The sequence below is a fragment of the Cuculus canorus genome, chromosome 4, assembly GCF_017976375.1.
Source record: "Cuculus canorus isolate bCucCan1 chromosome 4, bCucCan1.pri, whole genome shotgun sequence".
NCBI classification, from domain to species: domain Eukaryota; kingdom Metazoa; phylum Chordata; class Aves; order Cuculiformes; family Cuculidae; genus Cuculus; species Cuculus canorus.
In genome coordinates this window covers 60,756,468-60,783,675 of record NC_071404.1, presented here as the reverse complement: position 1 = coordinate 60,783,675, position 27,208 = coordinate 60,756,468, and the positions used below count along the sequence as shown (strand labels likewise).

The 27,208-nt window shown below is 39.5% G+C and overlaps 1 protein-coding gene across 8 annotated transcripts in view; it reads left to right on the top strand.

Annotated features, from left to right (window-relative positions):
- The window catches only part of PTPN13 (protein tyrosine phosphatase non-receptor type 13), a 113,285-nt gene that overhangs the window by 72,387 nt on the left and 13,690 nt on the right, over positions 1-27,208 (top strand). For 4 of the 8 annotated variants that reach the window (XM_054065827.1, XM_054065826.1, XM_054065832.1 and 1 more), the window contains 20 exons: positions 311-463; positions 1,849-2,031; positions 3,139-3,301; positions 7,325-7,748; positions 7,916-8,013; positions 9,964-10,020; positions 11,803-11,895; positions 13,189-13,296; positions 14,946-15,077; positions 15,436-15,902; positions 16,817-16,960; positions 18,866-18,959; positions 19,711-19,796; positions 20,621-20,783; positions 21,714-21,928; positions 22,016-22,114; positions 23,410-23,768; positions 23,963-24,137; positions 25,250-25,408; positions 27,015-27,186. In XM_054065827.1, the coding sequence (XP_053921802.1) occupies positions 311-463; positions 1,849-2,031; positions 3,139-3,301; positions 7,325-7,748; positions 7,916-8,013; positions 9,964-10,020; positions 11,803-11,895; positions 13,189-13,296; positions 14,946-15,077; positions 15,436-15,902; positions 16,817-16,960; positions 18,866-18,959; positions 19,711-19,796; positions 20,621-20,783; positions 21,714-21,928; positions 22,016-22,114; positions 23,410-23,768; positions 23,963-24,137; positions 25,250-25,408; positions 27,015-27,186 (3,544 nt within the window). The remainder of the gene's footprint in view (positions 1-310; positions 464-1,848; positions 2,032-3,138; positions 3,302-7,324; positions 7,749-7,915; positions 8,014-9,963; positions 10,021-11,802; positions 11,896-13,188; positions 13,297-14,945; positions 15,078-15,435; positions 15,903-16,816; positions 16,961-18,865; positions 18,960-19,710; positions 19,797-20,620; positions 20,784-21,713; positions 21,929-22,015; positions 22,115-23,409; positions 23,769-23,962; positions 24,138-25,249; positions 25,409-27,014; positions 27,187-27,208) is intronic. The other 4 variants (XM_054065825.1, XM_054065828.1, XM_054065830.1 and 1 more) reach the window with 4 other exon arrangements.

The window sequence follows — 27,208 nt, the reverse complement described above, 5'->3', positions numbered from 1 at the left end:
TAAAGAATGGACTGTAAGCAGCCACATGTGCTTCACAGCTCTGCCCTGCACTGTAAGCTCAGATGAAATGCTGTTGGCAGTTTTTGCTGTGGGCAAGTTTTCTTTTAGTCTAACTCAGGGATGTTGTAGAATCTAGGTCAAGGTCTGGATGTTGAACCCTCTCTCTTCAGTGGAAGTAAAGTCAGGGTTGAGATTTTGAATCCTTCCCCATACATCCCTTGTAATGTATGATTCTCTTTAAAATGAATGTTTATGCTTCATTCGTGCTCAGAGTATATGGAGATGCCCTTACACATGTTTCACATTGTAGGTGCATGGCATGTCATATTTCAGACTAGAACATTATGTCCCAGCTAGAGTGATGGAGAAACTAGATCTGTCCTACATCAAGGAAGAGCTGCCAAAATTGCATAGCACCTATGTGGGTGCATCTGAAAAAGAGACAGAGTTAGAATTTTTGAAGGTAAGTGGGCAGCAGTTTGCTTCCTTAATCTGGGGCTTAGGAAATTCTTTGTGGAAATACAGGTGCATGGACGTAAAGTGAAAGCACAGGAAAACAGCTCAGGTTCTGAATAACACTGAAAGGAAGAAAGCTGATAAGATCTTGTCAAAAGACGCATCACTACAAGTGAAAAGAAGTCATAATATATGGGAAGTCCTTTTTACTTTTTTCCCCCAAACAGTGGTCTCATACTTCAGCTCAAACTAGTTAAAAGCAACTATTTATCCTTGTGCTTACTCTAAAAGAAGCTATGATTATGAGACTGCACACCCTTTAATCCTTATATCCTTTGTTGTTTCTGTTGAGAAAAAATAATATTTAAATTATGAAAAGTTTTGTTACAGTTAATACTGTTTATGCTGCTTGATATGAAGCAAGCCAGAAGCATACTAAACAGAATTCCTTGTGCAGGGACTATGTAAGATGATAAGAAAACTATAAATCTCAGATATATTTGGTTTATTTTAAAAGGACTCATTAAAAAATGTAATTAATGGAGTTTGCTGCTGTTGTTCATGATATAATGGTCAGATCCTGCTTTGATACAATGGCTGCAAATGAGTTCATGAGGTGGCAGTTTACTGCTGAGACACTGGATAACCCTTACCCTGTAGTTCCACAGTCTCTTTGAGGAAGCCATAGAAGAGGATGACCTTACCCCTTGCAAGGCTGTTGCGCGTTTATTGGAGAGCCTTCTTGTAACTTAAGCACAGAGAACAAGAGTAGGGGTCTTGATCGTAGCTAAACCTAGTCTGACTGAGGATGGGGTGGACAGAGCAATTGTATTCCCTCATTTAATTCATTAATTAATTCATTCATTAATCAATCCCTCAAGCCAGTACTGAAGAGACTGCAGGAATGAATGACTGGGAGTGCACGCTGCGTCTTTTGGCAGTTATAAAGCCTAAATGTGAATTGCAGAATTGCAGTGTTAATCCAATTCTGTGTTTAAGAAATGCATCAATAAGAAGTGTGTTCAACAAGTTACAGTTTGCCAACAATTGCTTTGTGCAAGTTTGATTTAATCACAGGTGTTCTTGATTCATGTTTCCATTGTTTGATTTTAATAAATGGTAAGTTCATTTGCTTTAACGTCTGGCAGTTCAAGAGGTACCACCAACACATAGAGCCCTCTAGAGTAGCTGATATCTCTGTTGTAACATCTGGAAACTGTGTAAGTGGAATCACCAGTCAGAGAGGAAGCTTGTTTTCTAAAATTCATGCGTGGTTGTGCATATATTTAAATATTTATTTAGAGGTATAGTATTTTCATAGAGGTATAAAACGTTGGTAATAGCCTATATAACTTCATATTCTTAGAAGTTTCATTACATTGATATGTGCAGTTGTGTCAGAGGCTCACGGAATATGGGATTCATTTTCATCATGTGTTGCCTGAGAAGAGATCCCAAACAGGTATTCTTCTGGGAGTGTGCTCCAAAGGAGTTGTTATTTTTGAAGTTCACAGTGGTGCCCGCACACCTGTACTACGCTTCCCATGGAGAGAGACAAAGAAAATATCCTTTAGTGTAAGTCAACCTGTTTTCCTCTTATCTGTGTGTAAAGATCTATATTTGTATCTTCAGATACTGGGGTGTGGTTTTGCAAATTAAGCAGCTGGTTTACAGCATAATCTGACTACGTTTTGTGTGGAAAGCTGCATTGTATTATGAGGTTGAAATAGGAGTTCTGATGTTTTAAAGATTTTTTTTTTCTTTCCTTTTTATTAGCTTGAATTCTATGCTGCTGAGGTTCCAGCATCAGAATAGAGTTTAACACCTGTGTTTTGGCAAATCTGTATTGATGTGAAACTTGACTTCCCGGCCTTCGAAGGAGCTGTTACAAAGATAGATTACGGGCTGCTTTTAGGATGGGGAGAAGCTCTGCTCATTTACCGTATTTCTGGGCAGTCTGCCCATGCTGCCATATTAGGCATGGGTAGTGAAGGAGCATCGGAGTGCGAATTTTGCTTTAGAGGACTGGGTACTCTGCTAGTACTCTGTGTAACTAGAAGATGCACCTGTGTTGCTTTTAAGTTACTATCCAAGAGTGGTTAAGTTAAAAGACAATGGATGATAGAGGCTGACAATTCATCTAGACAATACCAGCCAGCTTTAGTGGATACATCTTAATCTGGCGGTCATGTGTCAGTTTTTAATGAGGTGTTGAGGTTCAAATGTTTACCTTTATACACGTATTGAAAACAATACTTCTAACTCTAATACCTTTGGATATTAATACTTTAACTGAGAGATTTCATAACTAGGCAGACATTTAATTCTTTTCACCTTGAGCAGCAGCAGCACCCCTTGTGACTTCCTCGGAGGCTTTTGAAAACCCTGTACTGCAAAATGTAATAGTACTGGTTGTCATTAGTCAGTACTAATAGTAGCAGAAATGGATTAAATAATAATGAAGTACCATCTCAGCTAGCCTAGAAGTAGCTTCAAAGTGCTACTTTGTAAATCTCAAATTACTTTCAACCTTCTGTTGAAATTTCTTTCAACAAATCTCTCCGGTGAGTGCGTTTTGCTTCAGGAAAGTTTGAAGGCTGTAACTGTGCACAACAAATACAAAATTCTTTGTAGGCTAAAAGAAATCATTGTCTTCAACTTGTTTCTCTCTCCGTTGCGCAGAAGAAGAAAATAACTTTGCAGAATTCGTCAGATGGTATCAAGCATACATTTCAAACTGATAGTAGTAAGACTTGCCAGTACCTTTTGCATCTCTGCTCTTCTCAGCATAAGTTCCAACTGCAGATGAGAACCAGGCAGAGCAACCAAGACACTCAGGACATTGGTAAGGACTGTGATGCTGGATGTAATAGCAGTCAATACATACTTTTTAAGGACAAAAACTGAACTTGAGCCTCAATAATTCTGCTGAGTGCTACATATATGTAGCCCTACACTTGGAGGATTTATGCTATAAAGAGAATCTACTAGCTGAGTTTGTTAAGATTTTATTTAAGGGAGAAAAAAGAGAGTTGGCAGATCACACAAAGCTGGCACTCGGCAACTCCTCTAAAATAAAAGGAATCTAAAAATAGGTCACCAATCGTACTTTCCTGTTTGATTAATGACTTTTGGCTTTTTTCAGGAAAAACTTGAAGATATTTTAATAATAAGATTTTTAACTTTTGCTTAATGTGAAATGAATTGGTTTGACAGTGTGGAATTACAGATAAAATGGTATGATCATGCACAGGCAAATACAATAGGGAGCATTTTGTGAGGCTGCATCTGTAAGCTGTGGGTGTAGCTGTCTTTATTCCACTTAATGCTTAGTGGTCCTAGTGAGGAGCAACACTGCTAGTCAGTTTTATCAGACTTGTCATCTAATTTGTGTGTGTTGAAGAAAACGTACAGGTGTTAATTCTAGACAGGAAAATATTAAGTAGAGAATGCAATCATTGAAAAAACCCTCTGTACTAATTTCTTCCCTATTTGGAGCAGAGCTTGCTTGGCTGACTGACCTTCAGTGCAGCCTGGAAGTGCTATTTTGGTCTGTCTGCCTGCTCATTCTTTCTTTGTTCCCTGTTTTTATCTGTCAGCATTCCACTTGCAGTTAATTCAGACTTCCAGCAGAATAGCTGGGGTGGAGTTTGACTCCATTGTAGTGGAGAGGCTGATCTATAATTAAAAAAATAAAGAGAGGGAAGCATGTGGCAACTACGCAGCCTTTTTTCTATTCAATTGGTCTCGGCCAGCTTAGTGCAAAGAAGTAGAACCAAGTAACTAAAAGCCTCTGTACCATTCCCTAACAGTCTTGCTTACACTGAATTGCAAAGAAAAGCAGTACATTAAAGGCTTTCTTGGCTAGGCAGACTTGGTTGCTCTTAAAGAAGGAGTATGTGTTGTGCTTTGGGAGTCTGCAAAATAATAGTTTGCTTATGTGCAGTGCACATCACTTGGTATTCAGAGGTCTGAAATTTCATCAGTCATTTGTAATCAGAAGTAAATAATCAGTATTATGGTTAATTCCACTTGATTATTAAAAGTAAAACCAATTCAAACAAAAATTTTGCTTTTGTCTTAACTTTAGTGATCTAAATGGATTAGCCCTATTTCTCTGTCCTGCATATGTAAGTGCGTATAGCAGTAGAGTTACTAGAACAGTATTTTAAAAGAGAAAGTGTTGTCACACAGGTGAAAGAAAACAATAATGAAGCAGCTACTCAAAACAGCGTATTAATTGTAAGTACTGCTCTTTTGTGAAAGTAGTGAAATCCCAGGTAGTATTTGGGAGGCATTGTTCTTGGCCTGCAGAAGCATGAAGTATCTATTTTTTTTCCAGAGCCCTTAAAATGTCAGTGGAAAATGGTGATTGGAAGCACTCAGCAAAACAGTAAAGAAAAGGGCAGGAGACAGTAATATTATTTCAAGGTTGATCACCACAAGACATGTATGCTTTAAAGGTTCCTTACTTAAGGACTGATTCTGGGTTAACAGCACAGTGAACCACATGCACGTGCATGTAACACATGAAGTGTTCATGAGTTGGAGTATTAGACTTCAGAAAATTAATATGCTTTGGAAGATTCTTTAGAAATAGAGCATTACGGCATCTTTCAAGACTCACCTTGGTTTCAGCCAAGTTTTGAGATGAGGGATAATGCCTGACATGCGTAGCGATGGTGAATAAATGTTCATGGAACATAACAACAAAGGATGGAAGCATAAGGGAGAGCACTTTAATAGCCCTGGTGATGTACCAAGACAGCCTTTTTCACTTGTTGCATGATGTCTCCACTGAACTAGGAGAAACCATTTTAACACGTGTGATTCTAATAGAAAGAAATAGGCTTGGGAAATAAAAGGAGAATGCCTCTTGAATAACATTTTTCTGTGTGAATAGAAAGAGATGAGGCACAAAGTTTAAAAAAAAAAGAAAAGAAAAAATACTAGCAATTTTATGGTACATAAGAAAAGAGATAAGATGTAACATGAGGGATATTATTTTCTTTTTTGCACATCTCCTGTGGCCATGCAGTGAACAGAACTAAGCACTGAGTCTAGAGATGGATGTTTGGATTCCTGAAAGGGCATGTAGAAAACCACAAAGGTGAAGTGAGAGTTAAGTCAGCCTTTTGAAGGACAAGCTTTGAGCATGTAAGAATTTTCAGTTAAGGATTGGCAGAAGGTGTGAAAAGCCTAATGTATGTGTGTGTGTCTGTATATATATATATATATATATATAAAATGATGTGAAAATATTAATCTGAAAACCATAGGGAAATCTTGTTTGTTGTTTGCAGAGGGTAAGTACGAGGTCAAGAGAAAAGATCTTAGAATATTTTTTTAAGGTACTCTTCCTCAGGATGGGAACATGACAAGCAAGTGTCATTGACAGCATCGGTCAGAGTTGGGAACCTGAGATTTGTGGATCTCTGGTCTGATTGTACAAAATTATTCCTAGGTAGCTCATTTGGTTTGCCTGTGGCTAGAGGAGGTGTTTGGTGTGGTAATGAAGTAGTAGCTGTATGCTAATTCATAAAAAAAAAGGTCAAAAAATACTTCCCACAACTAAATGTTTTTAGTCTGTGTGCCTGTTATAGAGAAAGCATGAGTTACTGCTGCAGTTAATTCCTGCCTTAGGTACTGGAGGAAGGAATGTCTTTTGGAGTGGCAGTGGTGAGGTTGTGTTTGCCAAATGTACTCTTTAATGGTGAAGAGTTTGGCTTTTAATAAAGCTAATGAATGATGTGTACGAAAAACATCTGCCTTTTGAGTTGCAGTGCTGCTTTCTAAACCAGCTTATTTCCTAGGTATATGTAGAGTTTAAAAAAAAAAAAAAACCACTAGTTAACCCTGAATCAGAAATATATACACAGTTGAGGATTACTTTTTGTCAGACTTCCCTGTGAACTCACTCCAAGGTATCAGAGGAGTGATTCAGATGGCCTGATTCCCCTTTAAAGGCTCTAACCGGCAAACATGTTGCCACAGTTTATCAAGTTTCTGTGTCAGAGCCAAGCCACAGAAATTTAACTGCTAGCCTTGGGAGGCTGTTAGGCTAATAGCAATGAGCCCTGCTCAGCTTTGCTCTTAATTAAGAAGGGGTTAGACTATGTTGTATTATGTTGTATTTGCTTACAGCTAAGAACATCCACCCAGACAGTTCCCACAACTCAGCTGACAGTAATTTAACTACAATCCAAAACCTGTTTCTCTTTCTGCTTGAGGGAATCCTAGTTCATGAGTCAAAAAGTCTGGCAAACTCCAGTCAACATTTTCAGTTCTGTGCTAAAACTTATAGGATATTTCTGGCATGGGAAGTCCCTAAATGCACCTGAGTGTACTGACACTTTTACCAGGTAGAGGTGCTGCCAAAACCCCCTAACTTGGTCGCTGTGAACACACCAGGAACTCATAGGAAGAAAACTGAGCAATAGATGGATGGAAGTTTGTTAAGATCTGATAGTGGAGAGGTCAGGGAGCCCTGTTTGTACAAATTATGGAAAATAGTTCTATGAGCACATTAAAGGAAGTGTGGTCTTCCAGGTTACTTGGCTTGAAGAGGTGTGCCTGTATATAAGGCACAGCAGTTTAACAGGGATGCTAATAAGGGGATAAATAGTCTCTATTCTGTGTTTTTGGACTTCAGTGTAGTAGATAGGCAGATTAGCGTGATGTCATGAACTCCAGACTTTTCTTCCTGAGCAAACTGCATGGTGGTTGGTTGTGTATCTGACAATGGTACATACTTCTGAGCATGTAGAGAAAATAGGCTTTGTGAGAGTTGTTGCTTTACACAAGAGGGTCACACTAACTCTGCTGTGTAACTTAAAATTTTGTTTTGTTTTGTTTTGAAAATCTACAGAAAGGGCTTCGTTTAGGAGCCTAAACCTTCATGCGGACTCTGTCAAAGGTTTCAACATGGGACGAGCAATCAGTACAGGTAGCCTGGCCAGCAGCACTTTGAACCGACTTGCTGTTCGACCTCTGTCTGTTCAAGCAGAGATTCTGAAGAGGTTGTCCTGCTCTGAGCTCTCACTTTTCCAGCCATTTTCTGGCTCTTCAAAAGACAAGAATGAGAAGACTCCGTGGGAGGAAAGACCCAGAGTTATGAGCAAGTCCTTTCACGATCTGAGTCAAAGCCACATCTCAGTTAACCCCCCAGGGAAAAATATTATTACTACTTTGGACTCTTCCCCCTCAAAAATAGAAGACATAATGGGAAGAGTTTTTCAGCAAATGCCAAAATTTGATACTAGATTGGCAGCACAAGCATTAAAGCTGAGCAAGTAAGAGTCTTTCTGACTGCCCTGCAATATCTTTGTGTACAGTCAATGTACATTTTGCATCAGTTTTGAATTATTATTCATACAATTATTTTATTACATTGATCCTTCCCTCTCCCAACTTCCTTTTCCCTCTGTCTGGTTCCCCTTCTCTCCTTCTCTTCTTTAAGTTCAAAATCTCATGCAGGTTTAAGTAGAAGCCCTGAAAGAAAGAAAAATGAATCAGACTCTTCATCCATTGAAGATACCGGTCAAGCCTATGTTGTAGGTCAGCATGCAAAAAATAACATTACTATATTTACTAACTAACCTATAAATTATGTCGCATGTAATGCTTTGATATATCTATTAACTGATGGGAATATTTCAATTGGAAAAAGGGAGCAGAGTATCACATGTTATAGTAATCCACGCCAATTGCTTGTTGTTCCTGAATAATTGCTGTGTTGAATCAAAAAAATCCTTCTTTGGACATCACCAGTCTGTACGCAGGTGTGCAAAGACTTAGTACGACAGTAAAAGTTGTTTGTTCCCTAAAACATCTTCCATTTTGTAACTTCAGACCCATTTTAATTGTCTAGATCTTATAATAAATTGCAAATTTGCTAGTCTTCACAGTCTGTTTGTCAAGCTTGAATGAATTTCTTAGAGTTTTCTGTAGAAAGGGTGCAGGGAGTGATTCTTGGAAGTGAACTCATTTGGCATAAGCTGGCTATTGGCTAATACCTCTGAAGAGTAACTGCACCAGGGTTTTTTCTGTTTGGTCTCATTTGGATATAATAAATTAGGCACTTTTGGTTTTGGTTTTTTTTTTTTTTTTTTTTTGCAGTGCACTGGCTGTTTCACAAAGACACTCTTCTAATGAGCTAAGCCAGACATACTTACTCCATTGTCTTGGCAAGGATTAGATTGTACACAAATAGTCTTACCAGACAGTAAAAATACAGAGTTTGCATTTAAAAAAAAAAAAAAGATTCAGAGCAGCTATATAAAACTCACATGTTGGGTTATTGTACATTCATTTTTAATATCTGCATGTCATTAGTTTCTGATTATAGATGGTTCCCTGTTATAATAATAGAAACTGCAACAGCTGAAACATTTGCAGCATTAGCTTGCTTTTGTTGCTCTGCTTTTGCTTAATATTAAAATTTTTATAAGTTCTAGAACATCAGAAAAAGTGGAAGAAGGTTAAGTTTATAAGGGACAGTATAAACAAACTCAGAAAAAAACCTGAACAAAAAAAACAGAAAAAACACACACCAAAACCAGTGTGTTCTATTGAACGCTTACCACATCTGCCTATACTGCATTCAAGACTGGGACTGACTTGGGAACTATGCTTTTTAAGTCACAAGAGCATAAGCTACTGAAGAGTGAGATGAGGCATGCAGTTTCCACTGTGACTGGTTGCAGCCATTTATCGTGTGCTTTTAGTTTTGCAATTAGTGTTATCATGTGCTTACCCATAGGCTTCTGGACAGCAATTCTGATAAGGATGTCAGAAAGTCCAGCTGTGTCACATTGCCTATTTTGAGGGGGAACACATTCTTTGCATGATGAAACTCTTCAACTGAAACTTTACAGTTCAGAGGTTTGGAAAAGACCAGGAGTGCTTTCCTAAGAAGCCTGAATTGTCTTACCTCATTTACTTTCATAACTTGGTATATTTAACATTTTATCCTCTTTAAGATGCGGCCATATTTGCTTGGCATTCGTCATTCCAAAGAAAATATGATTCTGTATTAAAAACAATTTAAATATAAATACTTGGTACAAATTTCTTATTACTCCAGCAACTTATTTGTAACTGTACAAAATCTTTCAAGACTCCTATTGTGTTGGTTAGGCAGCCTGATAAGGTTAGGCATAATCATCCAATCCTGTTAGAAGATTTAGTCTTTGATTTAGTTTATTAAAGATCCTTTAATTTTATGAGGTTAACAGTGGTTGTAAAGGCCAAACCTCTGTCTTTTCTTTAATTCTTTGTCTTTGCATGAGCTACCATCTCTCTGAACCTTCAACTACAACCAAAATAAATGAGTAATTTGGATTTGCTAATCCAAAACTGATTTCATAGTTAGTCATTCTTAAAATAAATAGTCTGATATTATGAATGAACTCCTGTGTACTGTGTAAAGTCTGAGATACTTACTGGTAGCTTTCATATTAAAAAAAAAATTGATGACAATGTCCAACATTTCCATTCATGATACAGGCATTAGCATGAATACTTCAGGAAATCTTCCATCATCGACACTGCTAAATGAGAGTGGTAAGTTCATAAATCATATCTCTACAGTATTAATTCAGTCAGTTTATGAAGCACTTTTCAAGTCCTTCGCTGTTTCCACCTGTCCTGTTCTTTCTTCCTAATCTTAAACACCCCTCCCAGTTAGCTGGATAGGACCTTTTCCTAAGTACAGCTCCTAATATTTCTTCTGGATTGCTTCTTGGGGTAGATTTTGACATTGTAATATTTTTCAATTGTGAACAGTATCTGTTTAGTTTGAGATGTGAAGGGTGCTATTACTTAACATACCATGCTATGGGAGCTGAACGCAGGAAGAGTGCAGGAACAACCACAAAGCCACAGATAAGATGAAAAGAATAAATTTCCATTAGCTCACAATCTGGGACAACTCCAACCAGGACCCAGGCAGAGGAAATGCAAATGGGAACACAGGCACCACAGAGCTCAGTCCTTGCTCACCATCTGGGGCAACTCCAAAACCAGCACCCAGGTAGAGAAAATGAAAGCAGGAACACAGGCACCACAGAGCTCACGCCTTACTAGAAAGCATGTCTGTAGCCTGATGCTTTCCCTCTGTTTTTCAGGGGTAAGCAAAGTAGTTTTTCACTGTGTTTTGATCTTTTCCACAGTAGGGCTGAAATCTCAAGTACATTTTCTAGGATGGCCCCAAGTTTATCACAGGCCTGCATTACTTACACACAAAGGTTCTGCTTGTCAAGCACACAGACTGAGCAATGATTAGTATGACTCATGTGCTTTTCTACATCCCAACTGCAAAGTCATTTAAGCATACTAATAGTTTCTCTTCAGTGATCTTCTGCTGTATTCCCACGTGCTCTTCAAAGCTCATTTCCCTTACTTGTGACGTTACTGGCGCTCTAAAGACCAGGAAGACTGTGTTTCCTTTAGCTCTTTTACTTTTGAGGGTTGACTTGCTTTTGTGGGAGAAAAAAATCTTCTGCAGATGGTGCAATCTGTTACACTCTCTTGCATGACTGTGTTCTGCTTGTACAGGTGTGTAGAGCTCAGTGGATTTCTGCCATTGTGGAACTACATGTTCCACTTAGGGCAGAAGTGTGCCAGGCACTCTAGATCAAATGAGTTGTATCTTCCTTAGGCAGAAAATTCGTGAGTACAGTCTGTTGGTGTTTCATGAAGTTGCTTTTTTTCCCCCTCTTTCCATCTCTTAAATGACTGGGTCTACTTCAGCCTCTTGGAAACCTTAGGGAGTGACATAAATCTATTGTGAGGGTGTTCAAGTTTTGGAAGAGGCAGAATCAGCATCCCCTGTGGAGTTGCAAATGGGGAAATAAATTTGAACAAAACAAGTTTTAGTAGATATTTCTAAAGTTGCTTGTTTCTTAATGAAAGACCTACTATTAAGAGAACTCACCAAGTAACCTTTTAGTAACTTCATACAATAAGCATCAGTTTCACTTCTACCAATGCTTACCTCCTGCCTACCTGAGCAGGGCATGTAAACATGGATCTAAATACTTTGCTGAACTAAGACTAATAGTTTTGAAGATTCTGGGGCTTAATTGTGTTGTGATTCCAAGAGACTAGGTGCTGTCTTAGGAAGAATAAAAGATTTAACTGCTGAAGATGGGAGTGAGTTATTGTGGTGATTTTTTATTATTTTTCCATATGGATATGGCTTGGAAAATGAAAGTTGGACTCAGTAGTTCAGAACAGCTTTTCAGGTTATCAGAGGAGTAATATTTTTTAGTCAAATAGAACTTCAAGGCAAACCTGAAGGGAAGCATATAGGTAGTGTCTGATCACTAAATGTTGGCTTTTCAGTTGACTCTCTGCAAACATCACAGAACAGAGTTGCCTCACCAGAAAGAGAGATCACTTTGGTGAACTTAAAAAAGGATGAAAAATTTGGCTTAGGTAAGTGGCATTAGAATTGTTGTTGTGTGTTTCTGGTAGCCAAAACCAAAATTAAGTTTTCCGGTCTGTATTTAAGTATGTATTGTAACGAGGAAAGCTGTGTGGACAGTAGCTGGATTTTAAAGGCATTTAAGATGATGATGAAGCCTTGATTTACTTGATAGTGCCTGCTACTGATATGTTGAGTGATGTTAAGCAAGCCTGTTTCTCAGTTTTTTCACGTTGTAAGTGTAGGATAATATTTATATTGTGAAGTAGCCATCCTAAAAGTTGTCCTTTTTATAGTTTGTCACTGTGTTCAGGTACAAGATTTTTGACTGTGCAGACACTGTAGAGCTGTGACACCTTGAAGGCTTTGAACAAAAATAAGACATTATAAAGCCATTATGAGTGAATTGTATTTTTTTTTTCTTACTCTTGTAATAGCAGATGGAACACTAATTTGAGGCTTAAGGAGCCTGGAAGACAAGATATTTGCGTTCTATTCCTTCTTCTACCACTAAGTTTTTTTCATAAACCCACATAATTTTTCCCTGTATGTGTAATGAACTATTTAGTATCAATATTGGGCTTTAGAGAGGCTCTCTAAAGTGTCCTTAAGGGTATTGTTCACTCTGTCACTCAAAGTAGGACTGTTGTGTAAATTTGAAGAGGTGAAAAAGCCTACAATATTTAGTGTTTACTCTGCACACTAACTTTATAGTTGACTAGAGAGGAAATTAAATTGTATGAAATGCACTGTTTCTTCTCTTTCTTCCCCCCACAATTTATTGTACTTTGCTAGAGTTCTAATTAAACATTCTTCCCAAGTTTTCCTGGTGGAATTAGCAGGAATAGATTAGAAAATTCAAAAGAAGACAGGGAGTTGAAAACCTCAGTTCTTAGGGCCCAGGTCAAATATTTAGATAAAGCATCTAGCAAAATAGAGAACCAGAAATTTTTAACAGAAAATATATTTCGTCTGGTCAACAACTGTACATTTAATGTCATCTGTTAGTGCGTTGCCACAGTTGTCTTCTGTAGGCTTTGCTGGAGTTTTCTTGGAAACCAGCTGGACAAAGTCTGAATGACTTGCTCAAAAGCAAAGAATACAATAAAGCTTAGTAAAAAAAAACTTTACTGTTTACTTCCATGTAAAGTTTGTATGGATTTCCTTTGAGATGTGTAGTTTTCTTTTACTTTACATTTATTAGAACGGCTAAGTTTTTGTCCATTCTGAAATACGGACTTCTATTGTGTTAAGTTTCACTGTGATCAATGACATTTTTGCCTGCTTTGGGCCTGTTTTAATAGGCTTTCAAATAGTTGGTGGAGAGAAGACTGGGAAACTCGATCTGGGAATTTTTATTCATTCGGTTATTCCCGGAGGGCCAGCTGATTTAGAAGGATCTCTAAAACCAGGTGAGTAGTGTAAATAAGAAGGGGTTTATCCATGAAAGAAAAAGACAAACGCATGCATAGTAACATTTCCATCTACAGCTGTAGGTGTTGGTCCCTTACAAATGCTGACCTTCAGTTAACTTCTGAATAATTTCTGAAAACTGGTGATACTTCTCTGTCAAGCTATACAAACCCAAAAGTCATTCAAATCAAAGAAAAATTATAAAGACTGATGTAGAAGAAAATTAATGTTCAATATAAAGATAAAGGCTTTGTTTGCTATTGTCACTCTCTAGCTGCTTTGTCATTTCAAATCCACACTTTCATTTTTGGGAAAAGTGAATGCAAATGTATGGCTACTATGGGAGGGGAATGGAATGTATTTCAGCAATGTGTGAGGTTTAACAAGGCCAAATGCTGGGTCCTGCACTTGAGGCACAACTACCCTATGCAGTGCTACAGACTAGGAGAAGTCTGGCTAGAAAGCTGCCTGGAGGAGAAGGACCTGGGGGTGTTGGTTGAAAGCCAACTGAACATGAGCCAGCAGTGTGCCCAGGTGGCCAAGAAGGCCAATGGCATCTTGGCTTGTATCAGAAACGGCGTGACCAGCAGGTCCAGGGAGGTTATTCTGCCTCTGTACTCAGCACTGGTGAGACCGCACAGAATCACAGAATCACAAGGTTGGAAAGGATCCATTGGATCATCGAGTCCAACCATTCCTAACACTCCCTAAACCATGTCCCTCAGCACTTCATCCACCCGTTCCTTAAACACCTCCAGGGAAGGCGACTCGACCACCTCCCTGGGCAGCCTGGGAGCACCTCGAATACTGTGTTCAGTTCTGGGCCTCTCACCACAAGAAGTATGTTGAGTCTCTAGAGCGTGTCCAGAGAAGAGCAACGAAGCTGCTGAGGGGGCTGGAGAGGTTGAGAGAGCTGGGGTTGTTTAGCCTGGAGAAGAGGCTGAGGGGAGAACTTATTGCTCTCTACAACTACCTGAAAGGAGGTTGTAGAGAGGTGGGCGTTGGTCTCTTCTCCCAAGTGTCAGGGGACAGGACAAGGGGGAATGGCCTCAAGCTCCTCCAGGGGAGGTTCAGGCTTGACATCGGGAAAAAATTTTCCACGGAAAGGGTCATTGGGCACTCGAACAGGCTGCCCAGGGAGGTGGTTGTGTCACCTTCCCTGGAGGTGTTTAAGTGTTCAGTGGATGAGGTGCTGAGGGGCACGGTTTAGGGTTTGTTTGGAATGGTCGGACTCGATGATCCAGTGGGTCCTTTCCAGCCTGATGATTCTATGATTCCATGATTTAATATCTGCTTTTTTTTTTCTTTTCATTTTAGTCTGTGCCTTGAACTGAACTGCATATTGCTTATTTCACTTCTTGATTTTTTGTTTTTGCATCCTTTTCTCTTACAGCAGAAGACAAGGTAGAAATCATAATATAGAAACTTTTGGCAGGTTTAAAAAGAAGAAATATTCATAAGGAGTTCATGTGGTTAGTTTGGGGTTTGGGTTTTTTGACAATTATGGTTCCCTATTCAAGCATCACTTGAATTTTAGTCATTTTTAATCCAGGCATAGTGCAGAGATTTTCAAACCTGTGCTCTACATTCTCACTGATGGATAAAAGTGTGTATGTTAGATTGTATCTGAACAAACTCTTTTGTGCAGGACACCGACTAATATCCATAAATTGCACAAGTTTAGAAGGTGTCAGCCACCGTGCAGCATTAGAAATTTTGGAGAATGCACCTGAAGACGTGACACTTGTTATCTCTCAGCCCAAGGACAAGCTATCTAAAGGTACGGAGAGAAATATTCTTTATAATTGTTGTCTGAGTTTGAGCGCTCTGTCTTCTCTGACACCTTTTGTACTTTCGGTGTTTCTTTAAAAGTACTAATCTAGTCAACTGAGATTGCAGTTAGGTTGATGTTTTACGGCTCTCACTTCTGTAAGCAACCATAGCTTGGATATTCTTGAAATTGTGTTCTGAGGCTGAATGAAGAAGCCTATTATGGTAGCCTTTGGTGAGGTCACACCAGTTGTGTCCTACATAATATGAGTGTAAAACCTTACATGGTTTTTGGCTGAGAAATTGGCATGATACTGCACATGAGATGTTACCAGCTACTGATGACTGTCTTGTCTCCTGGTTTTCAGCATCGTCTAACACTGCACACATCAGTAATGGAACCAGGGGTTATTTAAGGAGGCCATCATCGGTGCAGGACAATGAAGCGGAGTCCTCTTCAGAAGAAAACAACCAGTCTTGCAGTCACCAGAGGCCTGTTTCTGGGACTTTGTGTGGTCTGGCAGGAGGCAAGCGGGATGGAAGTGTGAGCTCCCAAGATTCCAGAACCGAGAGTGCCAGCCTGTCTCAGAGCCAGACAGCCAGCTTCTTTGGCAAATGTGCAAGTGGTAGAGCCCAGCAGGATCCTAAGCATTACAGTGGTTCCCAGTCTGGGCTTTCTAAAATGAATGAGAAGGGAAGATCCTCATCTGACAGTACTCAAGCAAAAACTAAAAGGCCTGGAGTAGTGGAGTCTATGGAATATTCTGACCGAGGGGATTCTGACATGGATGAAGCAACTTATTCCAGCAGTCAGGAGCAACAGCCAGCTAAAAAGGCATAGTCTATTTCATATGAATATTTCCCATCAGTATAGTAGTGGTAGTGAAATAGCTGACTGTAAGCATGAATAAGGTGAAAGGATATGGGGGAAGGGCAGCTTAGCCTGCAACTTATCTTTCTAATGGCAAATGCTAATAGCTAATTTCTAATAACTTGATGATTTTGTTCTAAACAAATGGAGAAAATCACTCCAGTAACTTGAAACAACTTTCCAGCTTTCCAGTGACATGAGATGGGCATGTGGGATGAACATATAGTGCACGTGATGATTTTGTAGAAAACTGCCTTTCAGTTGTGTGTGTTTGTCCAATATGATTGCAGTCTAGTGACCACCCCTAGAGGTAAGTTTATTCACCTGACAGATACCCAGAACCCAGTGTCGTTGGGTATTGATTTAGTTCATGGAAAACACCTCTTGTGTGTGAAGTTCAGCAGTGAGCCATGCTCTGAACAGAGACAGCTTGCTGCTTCACCTTTTTGAAAGTACACAGTGGCAAGTACTACAAATGAATTCCTAACTTGCAATGATTCCTCTTTTCAGCCAATGGGGTTTATTCAACCAAGTTGTGGCAGCTCCTGCAAATTAAGCCAACAGACCCTAGGCTACTGTAATACTGAAGTACTCTAGTTTTTGTGTTGTGACCAATTCAGTTTGACAATAGTTGACTGCTGAAGGCCAAGCATGTTTCCATGCTAAAGCTGTTCAGTGGCACCAGTGGAAGACTTAAAGCAATGAGCATTATGAGTCTTACTAAATGGTACTTTGCCATGTGAACTCCATTTCTGTCTGCATCTGACTCAAAAACACACACCCTATAGGATCTGAACTGTAAACTTCTGTTCTAATGGCAAATCATTCTCTCTTTTTGTTTTGTTTGTTTCTTCTTTTTTTTTCATTTTTAAATAAAGGAATCTTCCTCAGCAAATACAGCAAACAAAATGAATTCTAAAAAGGTTACTGCAGCACTGCTTAAACCTGGAGATATCTTTGAGGTTGAACTAGCAAAAAAAGATAACGGCTTGGGAATAAGTGTCACGGTACTGTTTGACAAGGTTTTTAGATGTTTTCTCTTTTTCTCTACTCCCAGCAACCCATTAAATTGCTAAATTACAAGGAAGCAAAATATCTCCTGGAGTCACTGTTAAGTATAGCAGTTTACTCATGTAATTAATCTTACCAAAGCTGAACAGTAGTACTATTTTATATCCCTTTTCTTGTCATCTGCCCTTTAAGTAACTCTTGTTTGTTGTTTTATGATGAAGCCCCAGAGTCCTAATAGAGTCCTTGTGAGTACAAAAAGCAAGATGGTCTTTGTCTCTTGCTACCTAATAATGTGGCAAATTTACAAGGCAAAGAAATTAAGACCTTCCCTGGCTGGCTTCACAAGCAGTGGAAGCAGTAGTGCTACTTAAGAGTATCTATGCATGTCCACATGCATGTACTATATTGAGTGTGCTCCCTCTGCTGGATAAAAGGCAGAAAGCAATAAACCAGTGTAAATCCAAATAAGATCTGGCTGACACTGCTGTCTTGCAATATGAGATGCACTTCTTTTTTTTTAATGGACTAATTTCTCTTCAGGCTATACAATTTTGAAGGTAGTTTACATTTACAGCCTGCCATACTCCAGAGTTGCACTTCAGAGAAGAAGAGGATGATTTATAAGTGAGATGCACACACTTTTTACTGCTCCTATTGCTGTATTCTGTTCTGAAAATACATTTTCTTATTTTAATAGTCTGATATTATCTCTGGTTGATTAATCACCAGACTACACTGTAATTTGAAAAAGGAGAAGTTGCTTAAATTATGTAGAGAGCACTATTATCTTTAGTTCAAAACTCATGGCTTTTACTGGATGTTTATACCTGACATTAAGTTGACCTTTTCCCAAATGTGGTAAGGATGTAGGTGGAATAAAATCTGCAAGCCTAGCACTGGTTTTGTATGTATGGCTAGTATTCTAAGAGAGCAGAATGAAATTCTATTATTTTAGCATCCCAGTCTATTTGAAGTTATATTGTTCTGTCAAGCTTATAGCTTGAGACAGCTGGAGGAGCAAAGGTTTGGAGGAGCTGATTACTGAATAGCATCAAACCTGCTAATTGCATGCATTGCTTTTGTAGAAAACATTAGAAGATGCCAACCTATGCAAAGATTTCCCTTAAAGGATGACCAAGTGGTATCTTCATTAATCTTTCCTTTTTCAGCCTCCGTTCTGCCCCTTGCATTGCTGTCCTGTACAGCAGTGAAAAGAAGAGGTGTACAATTAGCTCTACATTTTCAGTTTTCACATGTAATACCGTGTGCTTTGGGAGTGAACACTAATACACTGTTGGTCTCCCTCTTCACTACAGGTTTGTGGAGAAGCACTGTTAGTGCAGGAGAGAGCAAGAACGATACAATGGTTTGGGTTGCAAGGGACCTTTAAAGATTATCTAGTCCACTCCCTCCCCTCAGACCCTGGAAGGCTGAGGCCCTCCAGAAACAATGCCATTTGAGCTTGCACAGATATTTTCAGCTTAAACTTTCAAACTTGTATGACCTGAGAGAAAGCAGCACTCCTTAATTTACTGTTGCATCAGAGAGAGTGTATTAGAGTAGGACACTGCATGGGTATGCATATTCTCCTTTGGCATGCTATGCTCACACGTCTCTGAGCTTTGATAGGCATGCAAGCATGTAAAGCCCAGCATAATGCAGATATGTTTCTGATGAAGGATGCTTATTTGTTTTGGGTGCGTATGCATTGTGATGCATTGTGTTTTTACAATCTTCCCACCCCAGCTTCATTCATAATAAACTGTGTGATTGTGAAAACACGTGTTGTTCTTCTGACATACCAGTAGCCCAAGTGCTTCCTGAGTACAGTTTTCCTTGTGTGACACTGTTTTTAATGGCTAAGTAGTCTAGATGCAAAAAAAGACTAACAAATCCTATTTTTACTTTCCATTTAGGGTGGTGTAAATACTAGCATAAGGCATGGTGGTATTTATGTGAAAGCGATTATTCCTAAAGGAGCAGCTGAAGCAGATGGCAGAATAGAAAAAGGTAGTATTTCAATTCTTCGGTTGGGATTCTTAATGTGGAAAAAAAGGCAGATAACCGATACACTGTGGCCTAGAAGCTAGCAACTCTGCCTCCTTTCACTGTACTTCTTTCACTGGGAAGAAGAGCTGCTTTTCCAGGCTTGCTGTTGTCATTTCAAATATTGAGTTGCTAGATGATTCAGCAGGTGAAGATTTAAAAAAGTGTAGAACAACTGCAGAACCACCAGAAACCGCTGAGACTGTGGAGGGGAAAAATAGGAGAAGGGTAGCAGGATTATTTTTTTTTTTTTCACCCTAATACAGCCTTTATTAATGGAGAACTCTGTTGCCTTCTGGCTTGGCATGCTGGGCAACTCAATACAGAAAATCACTGTAATTGCTACAGCTTTTCTTGTAAGCCAGGCCACATTGTTTACTCAAGTGAGAATTCCCACTGTAGACTGAGATGTGTTTTTAATAGAGTCTGAGCTTTGTGGCAGGCTGTCATTTTGATGGTTAACACTAGCTTTGCCATGAGGTTGTCCCATAGAATCAAGGAATCATTTTGGTTGAAAAAGACCTTTAAGATCATTGAGTCCAACAGAATAGTTTAGTTGCAAATTCTGCTCTTGACTCACGAGTATGAAAGGGAGGAAGAATTTACATTGGCTACTGTCCTTGTTAACTGAGACAAAGGTTTCTGTATATCATATATGTTTTATAGATGATGTTCTGTCTACTTTTTCTTAAATGGTTAATCAAATCATTTCTAGGGGACCGTGTGCTCTCCGTCAATGGTATTAGTTTGGAAGGTGCTACGCACAAGCAGGCTGTTGAAACACTGAGAAACACTGGGCAGGTAAGCAGCTGCTGGTTCTGCTATTAGTAATAAACCAGATCTTCGTGAGTGGAAAGAGGAAAAGGAACCTGAAGACTGGAACTCTCCCCAGTGTCCTAGCTGCTTTAGTTGTGCTTTTTTGGGCTCCTTGACTTCCTGGACATCAAGTCTCGCTGCCCATGAGAGTGAAATTCTGTCTCAGTGTGCAGATGAGAGGTCTTCATGGAATTGGCTTCTCCTTGTCCCTAGGCTTCATAGGAAGGAAGCCCAGGTACATGGTTGGATAGCAGCTGCAGCAGCATACTACAGATGAGTCCCAAATTTGAACCACTGAGGAGACAAGGACCTCCATATATGCAGCTGGGTTTGCATGCTGTTTCAGTAGTCTTTACTGTTTTGGACAGTGTTCAATTCTGTCACCTAATAGTGCTATTTATGGTAGCTGCCTCATACATGAAAGTACACGCACATCTGAAAAGAGCCAGTGAATGCATACATTCACAGCTGTTAAGGACTGCTATTTGTGCTCACTTTATAAAATGCTTTTTAACTCTTTTCCCTGTATGTAAAAAATTACAGTCTTTAACACTTCTTAAACCTCTTTTCAGTCTTGTTAAAAGAAAACTGTTTCTTACTCTGTGTTGGCAAGTATCTCATAAGTCTATTAGTGTGTGTTGGAGATTGTCGCTTACTGCCCTTAAATAAGGAATAAATTGAGGGAGATGTCTGTTAAGATTGCTGCTGTAAAGCTTAGGACCCTGACAAGTTAAAAAGAAGCATGTACTCTAGACTGTGCTATCTCCATGACTATTGCCATTTAATTGGAGAATGTTTCATCTCTCTAGGTGGTGCATCTGCTGTTGGAAAAAGGTCAGCTTTCAGTGGCCAAGGTTAATTCTCCAGTAACACCACAGGGCACACCTCCAAATCAGGTGGGGCATTGTGAGCCACCAGAGAAACCACCGACAAAAACTACAAATGACAAAGATTACAGCTTTGTCACTGCAGGTCAGGTCACATAGGATGATTGTCTGAACTTTCAAAGCTTCTTGTAGATTTTATAGTACTTTCTTTAAATCTGTAGAATAGAAGGACAAAAAGAGAAGAGCTGGTAAGGATCTATACTGAGCCCCTGCACGTAATGCAGTCTCTTCCTTTTGTGCTGTTGCATTTGTCTTTAAGATTTCCTTTCATATCTTGGTAACTTTGTTTGGTTACCATTAACTGTTTTCTTTCTCACTGTTCCTCCTTGTTTCTCAATTTCACCAATCTTGCAGGCCAGGGTTATAGCAAGGTTGGAGTAAAAGGGGTGCTGCTATCTCTGGTGCTGCTAAGGAGTGCCAAGAGGTGGTTAAGTTACTCATATGTAAATGAGAGCTTCTGTAGGTCCTGCTGTTCCTGTCTAGGTGAGAGAAGACATCAAGAGCTGGAGGAAGAGAGAACAGGGGTTTATGTAGCTGACTAGAGGTTGGCATATTTCAGCTTCTCCTGCTGGAGACCTATGAAAATGGAGGGAAGCTTACCCAGATGGGGAAACCACTACAGATACCTTTTGGTCTTCATGCATGGTATTTATCCTGTAGGCCAGGAACTCCAGTTCCTGCTCTGGTTGATGTCTCATCAGTGGCTAGAAAGATTGTATCACTCTGTGGAGTGAGGGCCACTCCTTAACGGACTTCCTAGTGAACAGGATTTTGGAAACACTCTGGCTGTCTGTACAGTGTGGTAGTTGTCAGGGCAAGCCAGCAGACTGAGAAGTCATAATCAAATTTTATCATCTTTAACCTGGAGCGATCTTTTAGTTAGTGTTTGTGTTGAGTAAAGTGGAAGAACTCTGAAGGGGAGAATGCATATTGTCATGTCTGAAGTAAAAGTGCCAGCCACTTTTTTCATGGCCAGCATGCTGTAGCAAATAATAAGTTAATGTTTCTTTTGCAGAGAACACATTTGAGGTAAAGCTGTTGAAGAATAGCTCAGGCCTTGGATTCAGTTTTTGCCGTGAAAATAAGCTTAGTCCAGAGCAACTGGGCTCAACTATTGTGAGGGTGAAAAAGCTCTTCCCTGGGCAGCCTGCTGCAGAAAGTGGGCAGATAGAAATTGGGGACGTCATCCTGAAAGTGAATGGGGCATCGCTAAAGGATTTATCCCAGCAGGTTTGTATCTTAGCGGTGAAACTCATGCTGTGGTAGTCCTGCAAGTCTTGGGGGTCTGTGTCTAAATGAATCCCACTGTGGCCACAGGAAGTCATCTCTGCTCTGAGGGGAACATCTCCAGAAGTCTCTCTTCTCCTTTGTCGGCCACCACCTGGTGTACTACCGGACATTGATACTTCTTTGTTGGTAAGGCGCATGACTTGTGGGGTTTTTTATTTTTTTTTTCTAAATTACTATTTAAAGGTTCATTTACTCAGTCTGGTGGGTGGGTTAGATAACTACAAGATGCAGATGGAAAGATGGGGAGAGTGCTTTACAGAAACATGATTCTTACAGTAAATCCCTCAGGAGTGTACTAAGCATTTTGTGGAAATGTGAAAAGAATACAGAGCTTTAATATTTTTTATTTTTTCCATTTTGTGGCTTCAGACACTGGAAATTAGTTTCATATGGTGTTTCTATGGTGGGGGTTTCTTTGCAGCCAAATGATTTGAAATTGATCTCAAACAGAAATTGAACATTTCTGTAACTTGAGGAATATTCTGCAAAACCCCACTTTGTCTGGTTTAAATACATGTAAAACCAGGGAAAAGATTGCCGTATTTACTTACTAGAAATTAGAGGGGTCAAAAAAAATGTTTTCAAAATGCTCCGATAAGTAAATCAAAAGAAAAGAAGGCTGTTTTAGGATACTTGGAAGAAGTGGAAATTAGATGTGTTTCAGTAAAAGAGAATGTAGAGGGCTCGTTGCCTGAAAAATAGTAAAACTATTTCAACTAGTAAAACTAGTTGTCTGAAAAATAAACATATGGACAGTTTTGTCTATAACATTATCACAGATTGCTGTGTTCTCAAACACAAGAATTAGGCCATAAAAGCATAAATGAAGCTTTTAAACTTTGAGTGTCTGCTAGCTGATATCATTCTTGGAAACGTGGTTGTGCAAAACTCTTTTATATAACAGTTAATATAATAACTGTTATATAATTAATTTATGTACGTTAATAACTTGGCTGAACAGTATCCATTTGGCATAAATTGTCATAGTTTTTATAGTCTGTTATGTAGCTTTATGCCTGAAATCTTCCCTGTTTCCTGCCTGTGTGAGATTAGTTTGACTTCACTTGAGCTGTATCAGCAGTGTGTTCTCGTTGGAAGGGATGCCGTGATAATTTTCTAGAAGACTGCTGGGCATAGCTTAAAGCCAATAGGCTCTCCAAGGCTAAAGCCAAGAGTATATTTGTTTTCCTTAGCTGAATATGCAGTTCTTTAGCAGTACGTTTCCAAGTTTTGCACACTTTTATCTTGGCCAGGCTCCATTGAACTTGGTGAAACTGTACTAGGATATGCTTACACAGTTAAGGCAACATCTAAATGGAAGGAGGTGCTGACTAATTGCTTTTGATAATATTATACAGCCTTTGCAATTTTCTTTTGTCACCAAGACTGGAGTTTTAATTGAATGTTCTTGCTCTCTGTAGACTCCCATCCATTCACCACAACAAGTATTTCCAGATGTTAGCAGAGAAGTTTCTGGTCCATCAAATAGAGAACAAGGTGACAGCTCAGACGAAAATGAGACTACTGATCTGAGCCAAAAAAGGCTAAAATCTCCCTCTAGAAGAGACAGCTACAGTGACAGCAGCAGGAGTGGTGATGAGGAGACAAACTCCCCTGCCCAGGTGGGCCTTGGCTGGAGTTCTGCCCTATACCAAACTTCAGAGGAAGCCATGACACAGGCATACAGTCAGTATGAGGCACACAGTGGTCAAGAGGAGGCTGTTCGCACTATATTATATGCGGATCAAGAGACTCCTAGCAAGTCAGAGCTTGAGGACAGGTATGCTATTTATAATGATTCTCATAATATTGCAGAAGGTGTTTACAAACATAGTTGAATGGACCTATTCATAGAAATACGTTTTTCTTTTGGTTTTTAGATCTGCGTAAAGTCTGTGTTGGCCTATGTGTTTATTTATGGGTGACAATCACACTGTACAAGCTGATTGATGGTTTTTGCTTGTCTATCTGTAGTAACCTGCCATTGGATTTGCCATTGATCCCAACCTGTAGAACTGTTCCTGATGTTACCACATCTGTTGTAATAAATGACTGCTATGCTACTCCTGCTTCTGAGCTGACTTCGTACGTGGGAGGAATGGATTCGTTACTCAGCCATCTGGAAAAAAGTGCTGAAGAATATGAGCCAGTAATTTACTATTTCTGTCTTTCAGTAGCATAAATGTACCTATTGGAATGGCCACCTGGAAGGTGTTTTAGCTATAGTATTGGGAGTGACTGGGTGGAAGTTAGACATACTATTTTACAAATGGGACAGTTGTAGGTTATACTTGCACTAATTTGGGTGTGTGCGTGCATACATGTGCCATTTGTAAACAGTGAAATGCAACTGCTCATACAAATGTCTGCAAGCTTTTCTTGTCTGGGCTCTTGAGGAGTTGATATATTTTCCTCTGTGAATGTGGAAGTATCCATGTGTACATAGGCATATGTGTATATGTCTGTTTTATGCATCATTTCAGCCTGAAGAACGTGGCAATAAATGTTTACCTATCTCTAAACCACATGCTCAGATGAAGATAACTTGCTTCTGTACTGTTAGTTTTCTGTGTGGTTGTTCAGAGATCAGAGGATAAATCAGGGCATCAAGGATATCAGGAGACTCTGTTTTGTCTCGGTTGTGAGGGTCTTTCCGGTTACAAAGCCTGTACTCCATTTTGAGAAGAAACAAACTGTCCTTTTCTTAGTCCCTTCTTCAGAAGTTTTTGTCAAACTTTCCGGGTGCTCTGTGAGTTTCTATGCAAATGAGGCAGATCTGTATCTGTCAATCAAAATTCAGGCAAATTAAAATAGGCAAAACATGTCCATGTGTTCAGTTCTGAGATAAGCTATGGCGTTGTATCTTATTGTAGGAAAATATGCTCAGATACTTTATTTGGTTAAATAATTCCTAATGTGTTGTATTTGGAAAAAAACATAGCCTTTTGAATATATGGCAGCTAGTTGAGGATAACATAAGGTCAGTTTTGGCATGTGCCTTCACCATTGTGTTCAAATTGCAGGCCTTTGGCCCGAGGTTAGCTCCGTTCAAAACAGTAGACCATCTGAATTAATTAAAAATGCTTACTTGAAGTAGCTAAGTGGAGCCTGCTAAGACACATGTTTTGGTACTGTCCAGGATTGTGTTCCATTTAAACCAATAGGTAAATCAGTTGCCTATTTGTAACTCTCTTAATTTCAGTAAAGCATTCAAATTGCTTTTGTTTGTCTGTGTCGTAAAGTGCTATTTTCTTCCTCTAGGAAGTAGAGCTCCGAGTCACTATGGCAAAATCAGAGAAGGGTAGTCTTGGTTTTACAGTGACCAAAGGTAACGATAACATTGGCTGCTACGTTCATGACATTGTTCAGGATCCTGCCAGAAGTGATGGGAGACTACGACCTGGAGACAGACTGATCAAAGTGAGAGAATTAATGTTTTCAGAAATGGTGATTGCATGAAAAAGGACAGTTTGACTCAAAAAGAGCAAACTGTGTTGTGGGCCAAAATAAATGTGGTTAAGGAACAAAGGTGTGCACCTTCTGAGAGGCATAATTTGATAGCACTTAGACAAAAGAAATGCAAGTATGAAAGCATGTGGGAAGATGGCATAAGCAAGTTACAGTATTGTCCCACAGATAGGCAGGTGTCCTACCACTATTCATGGTGATTGCTCATGTATGTGGAGACGTTGTTGATCAAATACATCTGTGGCTAGCATATTGTTAGGAAATAAATTTTAAGAGATTTGCAGTAGAAAAGTTTACTGGGTACACATCATGTAGTACAGATGTTCATCATAGAAGAATAAAATAATTTGGGTTGGAATGGAATGGAGCATCCACCACCTCTCTAGGGAGCATGTGCCAGCATTTCACCACCCTCATGGTAAAATATTTTTTCCCTATATCCTGTCTAAATCTATTCTCTTGTAGTTTAGAAACATTAAGCCTTGTCCTTTCACAAGAGGACCTGCTAAAACGTTTGGCCTCATCTGTTTTGTAAGCCCTTTTTAAGTTTTGAAAGGCTGCAATAAGGTCTCCCCATAACCTTCTGTTCTCCAGTCTAAACAGTCCCAACTCTCTGAGCTGTTCATCATAGGAGAGGTGTTCCAGTCCCCAGTCATCTTTGTGGCCCTCTTCTGGACCCACTCCAACAGGTCCATGTCCTTCCTGTGCTGAGGGCTCCAGAGCTGGATGAAGTACTCCATGTGGGGTCTCACCAGAGCAGAGTACAGGTGCAGAATCACCTCTCAACCTGCTTGCCATGCTTCTTTTAATGCAGCCCAGGATATGGTTGGCCTTCTGGGCTGCAAGCACATGTTGTCAGCTCAATGTCCAGCCTTTTGTTCACCAGTACCACCAAGTCCTTCCTTGTAGGGCTGCTCTCAATGCCTTCATCCCCCAGCCAGTATCGATATCAGGGGTTGCCCCAACAAAATGCAGGACCTTGTCCTTAGCCTTCTTGAACCTCACAAGGTTCACATTGGCCCACTTCTCAAGCTTGTCCAGGTCCCTCTGAAAGGCATCCTGTCCTTTATAGTATTGGTTTCTGATCGAATGAAAGCTTTCGTTTAGGCTTACAGGAACTGTGAGCAATAGTGACAAAGTGCGTAACACAGAGCATGTGTGTGAGTCCTTGCTAGATCAGGATACTGAAGCATTGCTGAATACTATTAAACCTTAATAAAGTTAGGAAAATACAAGTAAAATTGAATTAGGTTGTGAGTCAGACTTTCAGATGTTGGCCTTTTCATTTATAGCATTCCAATTTTTTCAATAGAAACAGTAAAATACACCTTTTTTAATTGTTTAGTATTTTGACATTTGGACTTCACTTGCAAAAGTTCAATTACATTTATCTGTTCTGTCTCCTTGAGTAACTATGCAGAACTGCAACTGTTATTGATAAAGCATCTGTTGTTTTGTCCTTTAATGTCAACAACAGGAACAGTAATGTTTCCGCAGTAATGCTAACTGCTTTACTTGAATCCTAAGAAGGAGATATCTGTTGCTTTTGTTTCCCCAGGTTAATGACATTGATGTCACTAACATGAGTCATACTGACGCAGTAAACTTTCTCCGGGCTGCCCCGAAGAATGTCAGATTAGTGCTCGGGCGTGTTTTGGAGTTACCGAAGACGCCAGTGTTGCCTCATTTACTGCCTGATATTACACTAACGTGCCATGAGGAGGAGCTAGGTAACACAGATATACTGCTTTT